The 19,860-nt window shown below is 35.2% G+C and overlaps 1 protein-coding gene across 2 annotated transcripts in view; it reads left to right on the forward strand.

Moving 5' to 3' along the window:
- The window catches only part of LOC149805367 (uncharacterized), a 66,546-nt gene that overhangs the window by 17,487 nt on the left and 29,199 nt on the right, over positions 1-19,860 (forward strand). The window contains exons 2-7 of one of the 2 annotated variants that reach the window (XM_089949758.1): positions 8,676-9,171; positions 10,755-10,769; positions 15,880-16,052; positions 16,582-16,689; positions 18,273-18,366; positions 18,828-18,877. In XM_089949758.1, the coding sequence (XP_089805884.1) occupies positions 8,676-9,171; positions 10,755-10,769; positions 15,880-16,052; positions 16,582-16,689; positions 18,273-18,366; positions 18,828-18,877 (936 nt within the window). The remainder of the gene's footprint in view (positions 1-8,675; positions 9,172-10,754; positions 10,770-15,879; positions 16,053-16,581; positions 16,690-18,272; positions 18,367-18,827; positions 18,878-19,860) is intronic. The other variant, XM_089949764.1, reaches the window with a different exon arrangement.

Here is a 19,860-nt window from a genome sequence, read left to right on the forward strand (position 1 = left end):
ATTGAACGTATTTATTGCAAATGGAACACGAAAAAAGATATGACCAGTAAAAAAAACGACTGAAAAAGATTTGGAAATTAAGGACGAGAAACGAATACAAAAAGATTCCTGAAATTTTGATGTAAGTTAGACCTATTAAAATTTTACACTGACATCAATAATTAGCAATATTATCCCAATCGACAACTTCAACATTTTACAAAATGAACTAAAAATGACTACATGAAATAAAGCGGAATTAGATACTTCACCAGAATTTTGTAGCTAGATTTGCCTCTATCGGCACTGAGTAATCGTTTGAAAACTTTCAAACATATATATTTAACAGGATTAAATATAAATAAGGATTCTGTAAATCTTAGAAAGATAAAATGCGTCATGAACAAATGTATAGCGTTTGTTTGTTTGTTGTTGATGCATTGGTGCCTTTAAGGGCATTTGTTATAGTAAGTATATTTTTAGTAGCCTCTTTCATTATGCGATGAAGCCTAACTTGGAAAATAGATTAGACAGTTCTGATCAGGATTTGCTTAACTTGGAAAATAGATTAGACAGTACTGATCAGGATTTGCCTAGCTTGGAAAATAGATTAGACAGTACTGATCAGGATTTGCCTAACTTGGAATTAGATTAGCCATTACTGACCAGGATTTGCCTAACTTGGAAAATAGATTGGACAGTACTGATCAGGATTTGCCTAACTTGGAAAATAGATTAGACAGTTCTGATCAGGATTTGCTTAACTTGGAAAATAGATTAGACAGTACTGATCAGGATTTGCCTAGCTTGGAAAATAGATTAGACAGTACTGATCAGGCTTTGCCTAACTTGGAATTAGATTAGCCATTACTGACCAGGATTTGCCTAACTTGGAAAATAGATTGGACAGTACTGATCAGGATTTGCCTAACTTGGAAAATAGATTAGACAGTACTGATCAGGGTTTGCTCATTTAGGCTTTCCTGAAAGGCATTTTTTCTTTTTAAAATGTTTTTGCTGCTTTGATAAGTCTAATGTTTGGCAAATGAAAACAGTATTCGTGGTTGAAAATCCGTTGAATAAAATGATGAACAAGGAATAAAGAGATTAATACAATCATCACTGGTTCTGGTTTAGTGAAGTTTAGCCATTTATAATAAAAATCAATTGATGGTAAATTGTTTATGTCTAATTCATTGTTTTGGGTACTTGTAACATTCTGCGTCGTTCATTGACCTGAACAATTCATCATTATTTAACGTTGTCTCTTGTATTTCTGGATGTATTATTTCTGTACGAATTTTTAATACACTTTTTTTGAACATCTGCTAAAATAGTTATCATATCTCTGATACTCAGCTATGTATTTCTTTCCACGACACTTCGAAATGGACCTGGAATTGACTTGGAATATTTTTCTTTCTTTACCGAATTATATTTTAAATTATTTTTCTCTACTGCTATTTAACATTGTAAATTAAAACAAATTCAACTTTGTTCAAATTTATATTAATATTGAATGAAAATAGCATATTTCTTTGTAAAATAAATGTGATGTGATGTGAAGTGATTTGGATTTTTAACGTAGTTTTAACAGTTTTTCAGTCATATCGCTACGATGTCTGCAGTGTGGCAGTTTATAGTGATGTCTAGCACTGGGGCATCATGCCGCAGACATGAAGCATGATGTCCCACCCAGTCCCATTATCCTAACACCAGGCCGACCAGTCCTAACACTAACCTCTTGATGCTGAGCGCCAAGCGAGGCAGCTGTTAGTACCATTTTTTTAAGTCTTTGGTATGACTCGGCCGGGGATCGAACCCACGACCTCCCGCATCCGAGGCTGACGCTCTAACCACTAGGCCACCGGAACGGTGTGTAAAATAAATGGAACTTTGCGAAGAGAAAAAGCAGCAATAATCTGTGATTAGTACATAACCATATAAAAAGTAACTTCACGAAAACAAATAGATTACAAATAGTTGAGCCTGCAAGATAACTTAGAAAACTTTTAGAAGAATTGAAAAAGCCAGAGGAACTTTTTTCAAAAAAGCACAAAAAGAGTCCTCAAATTCAAATATTCTATCCGGCACATTACAATACCCTTAAATCAGACACTGGAAAGGAATAAAAAAAGAAGAAATAAAAAATATAATAAGATATAAAAATGGACACTGTTATTTGATAGGTGATGGCATAGCCCTTGTAAGTATGGCAATTATTTGGTCAAAAAGTGAAGTTCTTTTTCCTAGCTTTGAACGTCCAATTGTAGAATATGTTGCATTTAGCAAGGAACAATCAATTGAATTACGGCAATAAAATGCAACCAAATCAGTAATTTAAATCCTAATACTCGAAATGCCTTAGCTTGTCTGAGACAGGTCTGCCAAAGGCAGTTCAGTACTTTAAGTTTGGACACCTTTATTGCTTTGTGGTTGGCAGAGCCAACCAGGTGCATCACAGTTACAATGCTACAATCTTTTCCTTTAGGGACAACACTAGTTTTTTTTGAGGGTATTTAATATCAAACAAATGTATAGCCAAGAATAAATATTATCAACTCAATTTACAATTAAGCTACTCTCTCTCTCTCTCTTGCCTACAGCATGCTTTGGAAAAATCTTTTCAGGTTTACAAAATGTGCACCATCAACAATCGATATTAAATAACTTCTTAAGCTGGTCATTCCTATTTCATTTAGTCAGCTTCATAACTGACAGCTTGATAGATAATGGATTTTCACCTGACAAAATTTTTACTAAGTAAAATTTAATGGCTTCTATTTTTCGATAAAAGAGTGAAACGGCAACGGCTAAAACAAAACGCTTGGAACAAGGTTAAGAAACTGCAATATTATTCTTCAAAGAGATCTAACATCATAAAGGTATGAGAGAGAAATACAAAATAGCATACAACGTTGGATTGGTTAAAGATTGGTGAGGAACCAGTTTCAGCTGGATTAGGTATTTCAAGACTGGATTGTGTTTATTGGGAAGGGCTACTGATGTAATTGTTCAACCAGTCTTCAAAGGATTCAATCATAGAAATTGTTTCAAAAGCTGTGAGTGATCAGATGATTCTTAAAATGAAAGTTCTAAAACATAATGACGTAGTAATATCTAACATCACCAAGTTGAAAAGCATCGATGACACGATAAGCAAAGCGATTAACTAACATGAAATCCACGAAAACGAGTTGATTTTGATAATGAACGACTACAACAGATACAAAGATAACACAACGCAAACAGGAAACAAATTAAATCAGAAAGTTCAGGAGAAATTACTATTGGAAAAACTAGAAACAACCTTAACAGCTGGAGCTTGGGCTAAATTTTGACATGCAGTGTATTTCGCAGCAACCTTTCTTGCTATATGAATGAACGGCGTGGCCTTTTGCAAAACAAGAGAGCTGTATTATAATCAATGGTCTCCCTGACAACGTCAAGCTGATAACGTACATGTCAAAACTATCTTTATTACAGGTAATAAATGTTGCTGTTGGTTAAAAAGTATTTCCTCTTAACTCCAGTGAACTTAAATATATTATTACCGTATTACTGACAATACTAAAACAAACCCGTTTTAATGGCTGTTACTGAAATGTACGTGAACAGTGTCAAAGATGGAATAAATGAAAATGGCGAAAATGAAGAAAGTATTAATTCGATGTGAAATATTTGACACACATCTCAAAAGTTGAAATAACGCAGAGTGACAGTTACACCGTGTAAACAGCCGACTACAATATAAATATCTATGTTTCAGTAGTCAGATAACTATTCAGGTATCTAAAGAATCTACGTCAGTATTTTCCTCAGTTAAATCAGTAACCAAATATTACTCTGTGTTTACTTTACTCGTTGAAAATATTTTTATCATTTTGTTTCTTTTAATGCTAGCAGCAATTAGAAATTTGCACAATTAAGAAATTAGATATCCGCATTAGATACATCTCTAGATACATCTCGCTAGCCAAGGTTCCGATAACCATATTTACACCTTGGCATATCGAGCAGATATTTCTGTGCTTCGGGTCTGTGAATTTCATTGGATGCGGCGGCAAAATCAAGTTGTTCAAATTTGAACACATTTCCTACACGATCGAGACAAAGGGAGCACACAACTTGAATGGACTGATAAATAAGCACTTTTCCAGGGCCGGTCCGTTTTTGCAAAAATACCTTTCACCTAAATAGACCTGTTGTTGTTGTTGTTGTTGTTGTAGGGTTTAACGCCATTTTTCAGCACACGATAGGCTATACATGGCGGCCAGTATTAATGGTGGAGGAAGAACCTGGGAAAACCCCGGAAAGAACCACCGACCCACGAGAAGCTACTGTCAAGCTTTCTCACATACCCACATTAGCCGAATCCGAGACTCGAACCCACGCAGACAGAGGTGAGATGGCAGTGATCCGTAACGGAGAGCGCTTTAGACCACTCGGCCACTCGGGGTCCCTAAATAGACCTGTAATGGCTTCACTCTGATACAAAGTCATGCTTTCGATGTTAAACTTACTGAGTATCCGTTTTAGGCAAATCGCCACCACAGTTTCGGCCGATGTACAATACCCCACGCTATTGGTTAATTGGCATTACAAATTTAGGGAGGCAACACATGAAATCCAATAGATGTCGCTAGGACAAAGCACCGATATAGCTATTTGATCCGTCATGATGTAGACAGAGTTATCAGAACCTTGGCTAGCGATGATGCATTAGATATGAAAAATGGAAAAGTTATGTATTTCACGGTATGCCTGTAACATGTTTTCCATGCAATTTTAAACAGTGTGTAGTAGTCTAAAACGATTGGAGAAATGTCTAGGAGGTCGGAGTGAATTATTGACATTGTGTCTTTGAGGTCGGAGTGAGTTATTGCCATTATGTCTAAGAGGTCGGAGTGAGTTATTGCCATTGTGTTTTTGAGGTTGGAGTGAGTTCTTGTCATATGCCTCTGAGGTCGGAGTGAGTAATTGCCCTTATGTCTTTGAGGTCAGAGCGAGTTCTTGCCATTGTGTCTTTGAGGTCGGAGTGAGTTCTTGCCATTGTGTCTTTGAGGTCAGAGTGACTTAATAACATTGTGTCTTTCAGGTCAGAGCGAGTTCTTGTCATGTCTTTAAGGTCAGAGTGAGTTCTTACTATTATGCGTTTTTCAGAAATAAATGGGAAAAAATGTTGCACTAGGTGAAATAATTAAACCTGACTAACCTCAGCAATGACTAAATTCCAATATCCAGTGCATAAATTAGATGTAGCTAATATAAAATTTATACCAAAAACGTGTAGAAGCACACGTATCTAAGCCTCTGAATCATAATTTTAAAGATATTAAGAAGTTGCGGAACAAACTGAAAATAAATAAAAACATGTTGAACATATTGCTAATGAAAGAGTTACGATAGTTTCAGAGCTGCAAAACAAATAAATGAGAACAGAAGAAAGAAGGTGTATGTGTATGATTTGGATTTATAACGTAGCTTTAACAATTTTTCAGTCATATCGCTACGATGTCTGCAGTGTGGCAGTTTATAGTTATGTCTAGCACTGGGGCATCAGCCGCAAACATGTAGCATGATGTCCCACTCAGTCACATTATCCTGACACCAGGCCAACCAGTCCTAACACTAACCTGTTAATGCTGAACGCGAAGCAAGGCAGCTGTTAGTACCATTGTATAAGTCTTTGGTATGACTCGGCCGGGGATCAAACCCACGATCTCCCGCATCCGAGGTGGACGCTCTAACCACTATGCTACCGGAAGCGGTCAGAAAAAGGTAGAGAAGGTAGATGCAGAGAGAGAGAGAGAGAGAGAGAGAGAGAGAGAGAGAGTAAATACTCACTGCTGTACAAAGGATGAAAATATTAAGAGAAAGCGCAGATGAGCGACCTTACTTTAGGGAATACATACGACCGATTGACTGGAGTACAAATTGAGAGAAATGATATGCAGAGAAACATCGATAAAATTAAAAGCTTGTCTAAATAACCATGGGCCATTACTGTCTCAGCTGAAATAGACTTGTTGTTGTTGTAGGGTTTAACGCCATTTTTCAGCACACGATAGGCTATACATGGTGGCCAGTATTAATGTTAGAGGAAGAACCCGGGAAAACCCCGGAAAGAACCACGAGAAGCTACTGGCAAGCTTTCTCACATACCCACTTTGGCTGAATCCGAGACTCGAACCCACGCAGGCTGAAATAGATACAAAAGATCTAAATAAATAATTCGAAACAGAATATTAAAAAATTTGAAAAGCGAAATAATAATTTTGCCACATAGATTACTGACCGGAATAACAAAATCACAGACACCACTAATACTTTGTAAGAGTTGCAGAAAAACTGTTGATTTACTAAGCATAACCAACGCGATTGAGGGCGTTAAACAATACCTAGTTTGAACGAAAGCACGATTACGACAGAGTGCGTTAAACAATAATTGATTTGAAGGAAGCAGAATTAGCTCTTTGCAAATTGCTAGGATTTATCTTCTGCAGATTTTAGTAATAATATCACAACTCTAAAATTACATGATGATATTGATCAAAATAGAATAAGTATACAATAATATGCTGAAAGAAAAATGGTTAAATCTAGCGGCGAGGTGCAAGGTAGTATTGACGAAATACACATATAAATGAAAAAATATTGCATTCAAATGCTCTTCAAATAATAAAATCAGGCAATGGATAATAGGACCAAATTATTCTATTTCGGCGGCTTAGATAAAAACAGGCAGTAGTATATTTGTTGTTTGTTCTGAATGAAACTGTTTAAGAAAAGCAAATTTAAAGAATACCAGAGAAAAGGACAGAGTTTGATGAAAACAGATAAAAGACATTTGAATACTTGAATAAAAGGTTGAGGGAAACCGGATTGGTAATTCGAAAGTTTGAATACTTGTTTGATATGCTAAAAATCTACCCAGATATAGGTCAGCGATTGAAATGATTTGCCTAAATTCTTCACATTACTAAATCTTACTATCACTTTTTCATATGAAAGTAAATAATTAACTCAAACATTGCTGTAACTGTCAATTTTAATGTTAGAAAATATTATAAATCGATTAAACTTAACTTTCGTTGTCGCGTAGTGAATGTGGCAACGCTGTAAACAAGTCATATAAAATGTGAGTCACCCGACTTAAAATTATTTATATATATTATTTTTCAGACTCTAACCTATTTTGTTGACAAAACAAAAACATGTGGTTCAGAAATGTTTTCGCTCGTTATACGAACAGGAGATGTTCTTTCGGAACATCCTTGTGTGGATAGGGGATTTTAAACTTTAGTTTTAAATTTTTTAAGTGACCCAGCTCTAAAGTAACATTTTGATCCAGCACTGAAATATCATTATGGTCCTAGGACCTTGGGGTATTTTCGTTAGCAAAAAATAGCCGTAGCCAATAAATAATCCCTTGTCGAAATACGGATTAAAAGTTTGAAAAGTTAAAAAACAATGTCTAGCTGCCTCTCTACCCGTATCTACTGGTATTGGACAGTGACGTATCAATGATAATGGATAAAGCTCTCTATCCATATGTACTGGCATTGAAAGATGACGTATCAATGCAATTGGATACCGCCTTATATGCATTAATCTGTGCAAGAACATATTATCTTTGCTAAATGTTAGAGTGACACTTAGTTTCAGAAATATCCAAGTGTTGCTCAGTAATGAAGCTTCGAGTTCTATATACTCTGCATAACACTAGTCCTTTGGTTGCAAATAATTTTCTAAGCATTATTTCCGAAAGTCTTATGTTTAAAACGTGTGTGTGTATCTTTGGTTTAACTAAAGGGGATCAGACCAGAGGGTTTTTGTACACGTTATATGCCGCACTACTGCCGCTGGAACTCGTTTGGTATGGCGGAGGAATACGTCTTTACCAGAATACTTTCTTTAAACCAGTATGTTTCGAGACGGTAGAGTCATTAATATTTGTGCATATTTATGTCTATATTTTTCATATATAGCAATTTGCGTGTGACACTACCAAGGTTTCTACTACTACTACTACTACTATTACTACTAGTGCTTTTTATATTTCGCACTACTATACATTTATTTCAATACCGGTGTTTTGTTCATCTCAGTTTTATTTGCTGATAGAAGATAGGATGGTGACATAAAATCTCTGATTTTATACCTTTATACTGTTGATTTACTGTTGATAATAAAAATAATAATAACATCATCGTCGTCGTCATCATCATCATCATCATCATTTCCCTATATTTCGCACTACTATTGAGTTATATAAATACCGTTGTTTGGTTCGTCTCAAATATCTTTGACGATATGATAGTTAGATCCATCTGTGATTATATACATTGATTACATCAAATAAAAGATAAGTGCAAATTACGGCATATTATAGTTTCCTAATTTAATTTGTACAGTCAATGTCAGTAGTTTATGTTATATATCATTGCTATCCGGTGTCCAATATTTAGCGACGAGAAAATGTCTGCCCTGACTGTACATGTACAAACCTGGTCTGATTTAAATTGGGGTTATCATTTTAAATTAAAGGACGACATGGTCTTGACGTCAGTCATAACTGCAAAATGCGGTTTTAAAAGAAAAACATCATCAGTAATTTGGAGACAGATGATAAAGAAGCTCGTGAAATCCACATGATAATTTTCCTTAAATGCTCCCTTTTTTTTTTCTCACAGACATCTCACTACAGTAATTTGGAATCAGTTCCCGAGGAGACCGATACCGAGGCAGTGGACGATTTTGGCCAGAATGAAGGCATCGTTGGAGAGGACTACCCTGTTATTCCTGTGCTGGAAGAAAGCCAAGAGGATGACGATGGCCGTAAGCCCCAGTCTGGACGTCTACCAACACTTCATTCACGCGCCCGGCTGATTCGGACCCCAGCTAAAAAAGACAGATCAGAACCAGACTCGGTGTCACCCCGATACAGCGACACTGGGTCTCAGCAGCAAATCTCAGACGAGATGCAACTAACGCAAGGAAACAACAACATTCTTATAACGGAGCTAAGTGACCACGAGGAAATAACGGAGATTCTTGAACGCGAAGGCTTTGATGATGATAGAAATAATTTAGAACAAACTCTTCAAACAGTCACTATTGAAACTGTTGACCAGCAAGACAAAGAAGCTGAGGAGCAGGAGGAATGGGACACGGACCTTGAGATTGATGGTAAGGTACATCAGAATATACAGTTGTTGGTGACGACCGCCCAGTCATATATTTCTTACTCATATATACTGCTTTCTGATGGTTGTGGCCAAAATCTGATAGGTTTTAGACGTAGAATTGTTTAACAAGTGTTTGGAATTTAAGATGGCAAATAGGATGTATTGAGTGTTTAGATATATACTTGCAATGTAAATGCAACTTTCGCGGATATTATACTATTTGTTCTATCAAGTCATTGAATAAAAAACATATACAAAAGATTACATGAAATATTTGGTAATACAAATATTTCCCACTTAATACCAGCTATAGATTCTATGTATGTATGTATGTATGTATGTATGTATGTATGTATGTATGTATGTATCTATCTATCTATCTATCTATCTATCTATCATGTAACTAATGGTGGGTTACAGGGAATTTAGGAAACTCGCAAAATGCATTTTGTTTTATGCTGTCATTATAAGATAAAGGGAAACTAATTAGACCAGTCTGTGAAGTAAGATTTAGGCAGAGTACCATAATATATGATGACTCGAAACTAAGTAGACCGGTCTATGAAGCTTGATTCAGGCTGAATACCAGAATATAAGATGAGGCGAAACTAAGTAGACCGATCTCTGAAGTAACATTGAGGCTGGGTACCAGAATGTAAGATGCGAAATTTAGTAGACGGGTCTATGAAGTAAGATTCAGGCTGAGTACAACAATATAAGATGCGAAACCAAGTAGACCGGTCTATGAAGCTTGATTCAGTCTGAGTACCAGAATATAAGATGAGGCGAAACTAAAGTAGACTTATCTTTGAAGTAAGATTAAGGCTGGTGACCAGAATGTAAGATGCGAAACATAAGTAGACCGGTCTATTCAGGCTGAGTACCAGAATGTAAAATGCGAACTAAGTTGACCGGTCTATGAAGCAAGATTCAGGCTGAGTACAGGAACATAAAGTGTTTTGTCAAAGATTCACCAAACAAATAAAATGCGAAAAGCATGCGTGTTGACAAGAAATACTAGTACTAACATAAAAGGTGGATAATTAAGTAATTTATCAATGTAAAGAAAATGTATCATGTGACCATAAGCAGTTAAATTTACATATACGCTAATATAAGGGAAAGAGTCACCGACGTTTAAACATAATAACCCCAAAAAGGGAAGTGTCGTTGACAAGGTTTGGACAATGTTACATATACACTAATCCTGATATTATGTAAAAGAGCAGAAACTTTTTTCAACACCGACGGTGCTATTACGCTTGTCAATAAGAAACAAAGAGAAAGAAAGAAAGAAGAAAGAACGAATGTTGTGGATTTGGGACAGAATCTGATTATTTATATATTTAATACTGAAACTAATTTCAGTTGTAGTTTCTTGAGTTCGTAAACGATCAATGAAACTTGGGATAATTTCATATAAATTTCATATAAATTCTACAGATTGGAAAATTTCTGATGCAAGATGTTTCTCATAATTCCATTCTTTTAATTACATAATTAACTAGCTTCCAGGGTGAAGGTCTATACACTGATCTGTAGTAATCTACTTTTTATTTCGTATTACCGCCTTGCTTTTGTCAGTGGCAGACAACGATGGTAAGTAAAGTTTTGTATACCGTAGATATGTATCCTGGAAATGTGCTGTCGTCTGCTTCATTTACAAATTTACTTTTGCGTTTTCTTTTCACTGCACATATTTGGTATCTGTTTCTACTTTGTTTCAGCTTTCTGCTTTTATTCTTCGGATCTGGCTTCTGCTTTAATTAACATTATTCAAGCAAAGTGTTGAGACATGAATGCAGTTTATGACACAGAGTGGAATGAATTAAAAGGAGCGGTTGTTGAATTCTCTCATGCGTGTTGCTCTATTTATTTTTTTCGCAAAAAGAAACAATTAAAATTTGATAGCTCTTTGACCGTTTGACATTGTTATGGTAATGTGACTAGAATATAGAGTCACACAAAAAGTAACCTAAAAGTAACCTTAAATATTCGTGCCTATCATTGTGTTGTTTCTCAAAATGCAATGAGATCTAAATTTTGCAAACAGAACTTAAATCTAAACTTGAATTTAAGACTATAGTATTCGCACCCCCTCCTGTTTTTTTGTACCCCCAATGCCACCCCGATTTAAGAAACGAAAAGCATCAAGGTGTAAGAAATGCACAAAATTTAGTAATTTCTTTCATTGATTTATAATTTATAAGCTGATTGTCGCCAAAGGGTCCCCAACACTGTCAAGTTATTGACGTTTCAACGCAAACGGAAGCTCCCGATGTAAACTATCAAACCGACTGTTCGATGTCAATTTCTGGTTTCTAGAATAATCTTTTTAAGTAAAAACTATGTTGTCTGTGTCTAATATTTGCATTGTCTAGTTTTAATATTTCTTTTAAAAAAAAAACCTGAACAAATAGGAGGAAATCTTGTATCTTCGTGTTCAAAGAGATTTAAATCCAAATTTATGGAATTATTGAGATTTTCAAAGACGGTGAACAACATCACATTTGTTGTTTGAAAACATAGATTGTCTCAAGCATATCTGGCGACCGAATTGCTAAAGAAATTTCCTATTGATTCGAAACGCAAACAAGTTGACAGTGTTTTGGACCCCCTAGTGACAATCAGGTTAGAACGTTAAACCAGTGAACGAACTGACTACGTTTTGTGCATTTCTTACATCCTTTATACCTTTTGTTTTCAAAATCAGCAAGGGGATGGGTGGGTAAAAAGAAACTAGACGGTGCGAGAATACCATAGAACCTAGCAATCGGATTGGCTGAAATTTAAGTGAGACTTCGAATTCCTAAATCAGATGTCTTGCCTTCACTTAATTTAAGATTTAGGTTGGAGAAACTGAGTCCTGGTCTGAAAGACAAAATTATTATTTTGATGCTCTATGTTGAAATAGAAAAGAAAACCTCAAAAAATATTTTTAGCTGAGATTTGTTTCTCATCATGTACAAAGATCTTGGGGGAAAGAGAAAGTATAGAAAAGAAAACTCGAGAAAGTTCTTCTTGCTCAGTATTATTAGAAAATATTGCCTAGTACCAGGCACCTCCCACTTTTATTTCCAAAGTCTTCTTTTTCTATTTCGGGCAATTCTGCACAACGATACGTCATTGGTATAAACATTCGATCACGTGTTGTTTTGGTAGAAAATCCAATTTGTATCAAGAAAGAACGATCGTCTTTTAGTTAAGGAAAGTGATATTCATAAAGTGTATAAAAATACCCCACATTTCTATTTTAAATGCATATAAAAATGTGATTTTTAAATGTCAACATGAAGACCTACTCTATGATCTTCTTGGACTCGTAACCAAGAAAAACCTATTCATTTTTTATCTTTGAGAATCATACAAATAAATACATTGTTTGAAAGATAGAACTGTTTACCTAAAACAATACTGCATCTTAATCCAAGTTTAAAATTTCGCAAGAAGTCGACCCACACCTTCTTTATCATCTGATATCCAACTTGTCAACATCCCGCTCGAGCGGATTCTCAAAAAATTCCCGTGTTTAGAGTCTGTTTCTAAATTCTTTAGTTAATTTTCCCATAAACGAGACTGTGTAAATGCTTTACATCCTATTCATTATTGTTTATTTTCAGCAAAATAGCTTATTTTTCATAAAATTTTGAATTTTTACTACCTTTTTTTTACAAGATCGGTTTAGTTTGCTATTTAGTGACAATGTTACGTTTAATTTTTTTAAACCATCTTTAAACCTGACCTAGGTCCTCGGCTCAAATGCTGACAGAAAGAGTCCAAAGTAATGTGTGTGTGTGTGTGTGTGTGTGTGTGTGTGTGATTTGGATTTTAAACGTAGCTGTAACAATTTTTCAGTCATATCGCTACGATGACTGCAGTGTGGCAGTTTATAGTGATGTCTAGCACTGGGGCATCATGCCGCAGACATGTAGATGATGTTCCATCCAGACATATTATCCTGACACCAGGCCGACCAGTCCTAACACTAACTTTATAATACTGAGCGCGAAGTGAGGCAGCTGTTATTACCGTTTTTAGAAGTCTTTGATATGGCTAGGCCGGGGTTCAAACCCACGACTTCTCGCATCTGAGGCGGACTCTCCCAAATAATGTATTTCATTTATATAACCCAACGCATTATTAACATTACATCTTTTCAAAGCCATGTGCAGAATAGGCCGACATATTGCGAGTCATGAAAACGCATGGGTAGTATCCCGTGTACCCAAAATTAGTATTATTTTGGACAGAATGTTCTGGTGACAATTGCCCCTATTCAGATGGTAAGCATTACAGTATTTTATTTTCATCAATCGGTCGAATACGGTATGCGTTTTGCGCGAATTCTGGTGACGGAAACCTTATATGTGCAGAACAGCCCGACAGCGGTGTCTATTTCTGGATCAACAGAAACCTACTTTAAATAAATGTAGTCAAATTAAAACTGCTACAAGATTAACATGTAAATACATTTCGCGACTACAAATAAAATATCTGGTTTCAGCAAGATTATAATCCATTAAGTTACCTTTGGTTAATGAATAATGATAATAATAATAATCATAGTACTACTAATACTACTAATAATAATATACTAATAATAATAAGAATTATGTATTATTTATGCCAGGGTAAAATAGTCAGGATACATTACCGACCTACTAATTCAACCCCAGACCAAATATGTACATACGGAGTTAATTGCCATCATAGGGCGAGAATAAAAAAAAAAGTTTTAGAAAACTGTGATGAGCGAGCTTAAAAGAAATTTGAACATAAAAATAGAAAAATAAGTTTAAAATATTTGGAACGCCTCCGCGAGTTTTGAAACTGCGACCTCTTGTTTGGCAGTTGTGATACACAGACTAATGTGGGTGTTTATATATAGGACTTGCTTAATTGCCCATCCTATGACAGGAATAAAGAAACAGTTGAATTTTTTTTAAATAAAAAAATAAACAAATTATAATGAAAGTTTGAACATAAAAAATACGAAAAATACGAACCCGCGACCTCTCGTTTGGCAGCTGTTACACAGAAAGACAAATGTGGGGGGTTTACATCTAAGATAATTAGAGAAAGTAGGGGCACTTAACAGTATTGTTATATTGTTACACGCACACGGGTATTTACTTGACCGAGCGGTTGTCAAACCCTGGCACGATTCTCGTTAGAAGTCATAAGTGTACCCCGACTTTCCAAAGACTTCCATACAACTTCGGTTGTAAATTAGAAAGCCCGACGTGTCCATTCTAGACCTAAATTTTACTCTAATTAATGCAAGACCACATATAAAACAACCTGCCAAATATCTATCAACCGCACATCTGCATGTTTTATCTTCATCATGTTTCCGTACCACCAACCGTTCACGCCTTAGAAAATATGAGTATCCCCTAACACAGGGAACTATTTTAACTCCGCCACCTTAGGCCAGTCAATGTATGCATTCCAGGCACATTTCGCCAATATAACTGCGCCATATTTGCCCGCATGGCGACATAAACGGTATCTGCCAAGTCCATTCTAATTTACTCCTTTGTGTAATTTACCGGTTTCCTACCGTAAATACTGCCCTTGCAGTCACACCACCAATGTACACCACTAGATTTTAGTATGGACTATCTACGACAGGGACTTTCATTCGGTTTTGGCCGGAATTCACTACTAGTGATCCATGGCATCATGGAAACTCACTAACACTTCACTTCGTGACGTTTGCTCCTAATAATTGGCTGATTATTTCGAGCTAGGAATATTTCAATTGCGCTGAATTCCAATAATTACACAAGTAATCATACAAATCAATGAATTCCTATAAACGGGGCGCTATAACCAAATGCGCATACTCCATATTTATTACAATATTTTAGTTATTATTTATACTACTGCCTTTTAAAATGTATTGCATTCTAACGTGATGAATTATTATTCCTTCATGATGTTTAATATTGTTTTGCTTTTGTTGTTTTCATGGAAACTTGAGGGCATTTGTTTCTAATTCATCATGGACAGAGCATTGGTCCCATAGGCATGATAACTTCGCATAGGCATGGAAACTTCGCATAGGCTCTGAAACTTTAACGATTTGATTGTAAAGAATATTAACTCAAGGAAACATTTCAGTTGTTTCACGCTCTTTTTAGAGGTGTTTTTGGGATGGTGGAGTCCCATACTGACGAACATATGTGGTAGATGCATAGTGCTGTTACAATTTCTAATGGAATAACGTCACCCAGTTTAAAAACAGGGCCGCTTACCAGTTTCAGTGTTTACATTCGGTTTAGTCTATCGAAAATTGCACCTTTATATAAAGAGCATATGTCTTTTAAAATATCATGAAGATTATTTACTAATTCGTCCTTTGGGTTGAGTTCGTTTCTCTAACGTAGATACACAAGACTTCAAATGTTCCTAAATGTTCCCCATCCGCTGCGTGCGAAGGTCTCGGTATTTTGATGCGAAATGTTTGCACAAAAATTGTCCACCCAATATTTATCTTTCTTTCTCTTTACTTTTATTCCCGCGAAAATTTGAGGGATTTTATTTAAAGAGTGTATGTATAACTGGATCTTACTGGTAAATGCTTACTTATAAGTGTATCGATTATTTGAAGTGTGCATACATTTCCCAAATGCTCGTCTACTATTAAGGTCAGAGCATTATCTCTTTTACTATCCTCAATGGATGAATATCTTACGAATTACAGACAGCCTGCCAGAGCATGACCCCAGTGGACGTAGTGATTACGAGAAGTACTGCCAATCCCTAGGGGTCGTCCCCATCTCCTACTTCCTCCGTCATATTACTGACTCGGAGATCACCATGAGATGGCACGGACTTGGACCTGTCGCCGCGAAAGCCATCGCCCTTGTTCTTAGGGTAAGTCATTTATCTGGGATCAAGTATTTGCAGAGTGTCCTAGGGTTGTATAGTGTTAGTTTTCTATTATGTTTTTGTTTGATATAGAAACACATGATGCTAATCGAAAAAGACAAATGGAACTATAAACAATGTTGCTCAGTTGTGCCCCCACATCACTGCAGCATGTCAAAATAGTGATATATGAAACTGGACTAATATTTTATTTTGTTCTGAAACCCAAAATGATCAATTCAACAGAATAATCCAACAATAACATCCAAAATGCATACCTGCAATCAGGACGGACGGGGGGGGGGGGGGGGACAACCGGGGATATGTAATGTGCCGACAGATCTACGTTAGATGTCATATTGATTACTCTTAACTAACTTTATATAACCAGATATGCCGGTTCATTCTGCAACTGCGATCTGGGTTTTAGCTTTTTGCATTTAAATCGGACCTGTACATAAGTATATACTGTGCTTCGGTAAAGGTTGAGTATGTCAAAACTTGTATGTTCATGTCATTGTTCTCTTTGTGATAGGACAACATCACACTGGAGAAACTTAATCTACAGGGTAATTGGATGCAAGGGGAGGGATGTGTAGCCATGGCCAGGATGTTGGAAGAAAATGATTACATTTCAGACCTTGTAAGTAGAGAGTGGAGAGCGTCCTTCCTGGAAATTGCATCTTGTTATATTAGTCAAATTAGTGTCAAACGAAGTTAAAAATGGCTAAAGTCTCATTTAAACAGGTATGTTAATTCCTACCGGCTGTAGAGTATATAATTGGTATATTGCCCCTAATGTTCTCTATCTTTTCTATTGAAAGTGCTACACATGAGCTCCTGGTCAGATTTAATAATTTCCATTATCTGATATTTAACACAATCTCTGTTATGGTCAGATAATGTAAAAGCTTAAACACTGGGGAATCTTATGATTACAGATATCCCTCAAATGTTCTTTTATTCTTACTTGGAATTCCCATTTATTCTCTCCTACGTATTAATGGCCACATTTAGTGCAGGTGAGTAACTGGATGAAATTACGTGTCGTACAATGTCTTTTTAGTTTTTTATTTATATCTGAGGTTCGTAAATGTACTTCTAAAGATTTTAGATTGATCCATTTTTTTCTGCAGAAACTGCAATTAATGGTCTCGCAATGTAATACTTTGTTTGCGAATGTTTTTTTCTGGTTAGTTTCTTTGAGGCTTCTCAAGAATATTGTTCCAAGCACGGAAGAATTCGAGACAATTTGTGAATCTCGGGCGTAGTTTGATTTCAAATTCTCTAGTAATTTTTCTCTTTCAGCCCAAACTCTTGGAGATAGTCACCCACCATTTTTTAAAAATAAAATGTAATAAATTTGGAAAGACTTTTTATCGTTTTTTTATAAAGCAGAATTGATGGAAAAGGTAGTAGCAGACGCTTCGCTTCTTTATAAAGTGGAATTGATTGGGAAGGTAGTAGCGAACACTGCTTCTGGGCATTCTGTAACTGGTTTTTCCAGTTTTCTCCTTTTGTTCGAAATCTCAATTCTACTGATAAATGTATGTGTAGAAGAGCAGGACAAGAGTACTGATGCACTCTCTTATAGACTCATTGGGCTCTTAATGGTGTTTTGGATTTGTTTGATTGGATTCCCGCAGAGGTTACCTTCACTTCCGATAGAATATAAACTTAGGGAAGATGATGACTGATTGGATGTGGAGGCGTTCCATCCCATCTGCTGGGGTATTCTAGTCACCCCCTATTCCTATTTATAGTATCAGCCACTGACAATCCACAGTCTGGGTTTTAATCCACACATTCAGTGTAAGTTGTCCAGTTTGGTAATAACCATAATCCAGTAAATAATGTTTGCTTGGGCGGGTTGAAGTTTCACCAAGCAAGGGAGTCAGTGGTATGATTATTGGCATTCAGATGAAATATATCTTAACTTAATAGTTAGTATCTCTATGGATACAGAAAAATAATTGTCTCTATGACCTTAAGCAGGTAAAAGTAGTTATTTCTGCTTCATAGAACATTACATGAATGCATACCATTCTTTGCTGTGACAATATATAAATTAGCACCCATATTCTTTTATTCTAAATAAAATGTTAAGCATGTTGCAACAGAATACTCTGATAAAAAAATAGACAAGTTGAGTCAAGATAAAACAATACTTAGATATCCGGCAATGAGTGAATGTAAAACCAAGATACTTTTTTTTTACAATTTCAGAATTTAGCTGACAATAAACTGGGATCCATTGGTGCACAGAGCTTATGTCGAATGTTGGGAGTCAACGCAACTTTAAGAAAGTTGGATATTTCAGGTAGATCATTTTTTTCTAGCAGTGCCATTAAAGTCTTTAAAGCTGTCTTCTTTTATGCTTTTTGTTCGATGGATTTCTTAGATTCGATAACTATGTGCCAGGATATAAATGTGTATATTTAGACTGCAGTCATTTTTTTATATCATTGTTGCCGTTGTTGATTGTAATTCAGTGTATTTGTTTGAAAATTATGTTTCTTTGCAATTATTTGAAAATTATGTTGCTCTGTAATCGATGTTATGTCAATGAACCCTTTAATGTATTACTTAATGACACCATTTGTATGGAAAATAAATCAGTTGTAATTACTTTTTCATAAGAAATTATTCCACCTTTTGGATAGATTATCGGGCTATGTCATTTCTATATAATAATAACAATATCAACGTAACTTAAAACCTATATGGACCATTTAAAGAAAGAAGAAAAAAAAAATCTTTGATTATATACGCCTGTTTCAGGAAACGATTTCACAGACAAGGATGCATCAACATTTGCTCTGGTGATGGAGGTATGTACTGCTTCTAAATTGTCAGAATGATTAATTTTAAGATTGACTCTTTTGATGATGACTGTGACGATGATTAACAATAACAACAGCAATATATATATATATATATATATATATATATATATATATATATATATATATATATATATATATATATATATATATATATGTATGTATGTATGTATGTATATATATATATATATATATAATTTTGTAACATAAGCCACATGCCCAAATTACATACATGTATGGAAATATGATAAAGTAATAAAACATAACAATATAAATGCTATCACAATCACTGTCTAACTTTTAAGGACTTTACTTGATAATGAAGAAATTTAAGTGAGAAAACATTTTTTATACTAATTCTCTGATTAAATTAATAGAACTTAATGTAATTTCCATTACAGTAAATATTTGAAGGTATTTCTCAAATTATTATATATGGGACATTTCTTCTGTATCTACACAAATAGGGCACAATGTATCAACATTAGAAATATTTATAATCTACTATCTACACAAATAGGGCACTGTATAAATAGGGCACTGCATATCAACATTGGGAATATTTTATAATCTACCATCTGCAGAAATAGGGCACGTTGTATCAACATTGGCAATATTTTATAATCTACTATCCGCACAAATAGGGCAGAGTGTAATTAACATAGGAAACATTTCTAATTCACTATTGTCATGTATATCTGATTGAATTTATATTTATTTTAATTTTATTGTTTGTTTGTCATCTTTAAAAGTTCATTTTTATTGTACATGCTAATACAGTTTTGTTTATGTGGTTTGGAAACTTTTTCATAAAATAGTTTGACCTTGACTGATTCAACTATAAACATATAAAGCTGACCTAGTTCCCGACCTTATTTCAAAATTAGCAACAATCACGTGAACAGGTTTTTAAAATTTTTTATTTTATTGTGGAAATAATAAGGCTGAGATCGAGGCTTTGTTGGATACGT

Source organism: Sinohyriopsis cumingii, chromosome 2 (assembly GCF_028554795.1).
Source record: "Sinohyriopsis cumingii isolate HCF-2022 chromosome 2, ASM2855479v2, whole genome shotgun sequence".
In the NCBI taxonomy this organism is placed as follows: Eukaryota; Metazoa; Mollusca; class Bivalvia; order Unionida; family Unionidae; genus Sinohyriopsis; species Sinohyriopsis cumingii.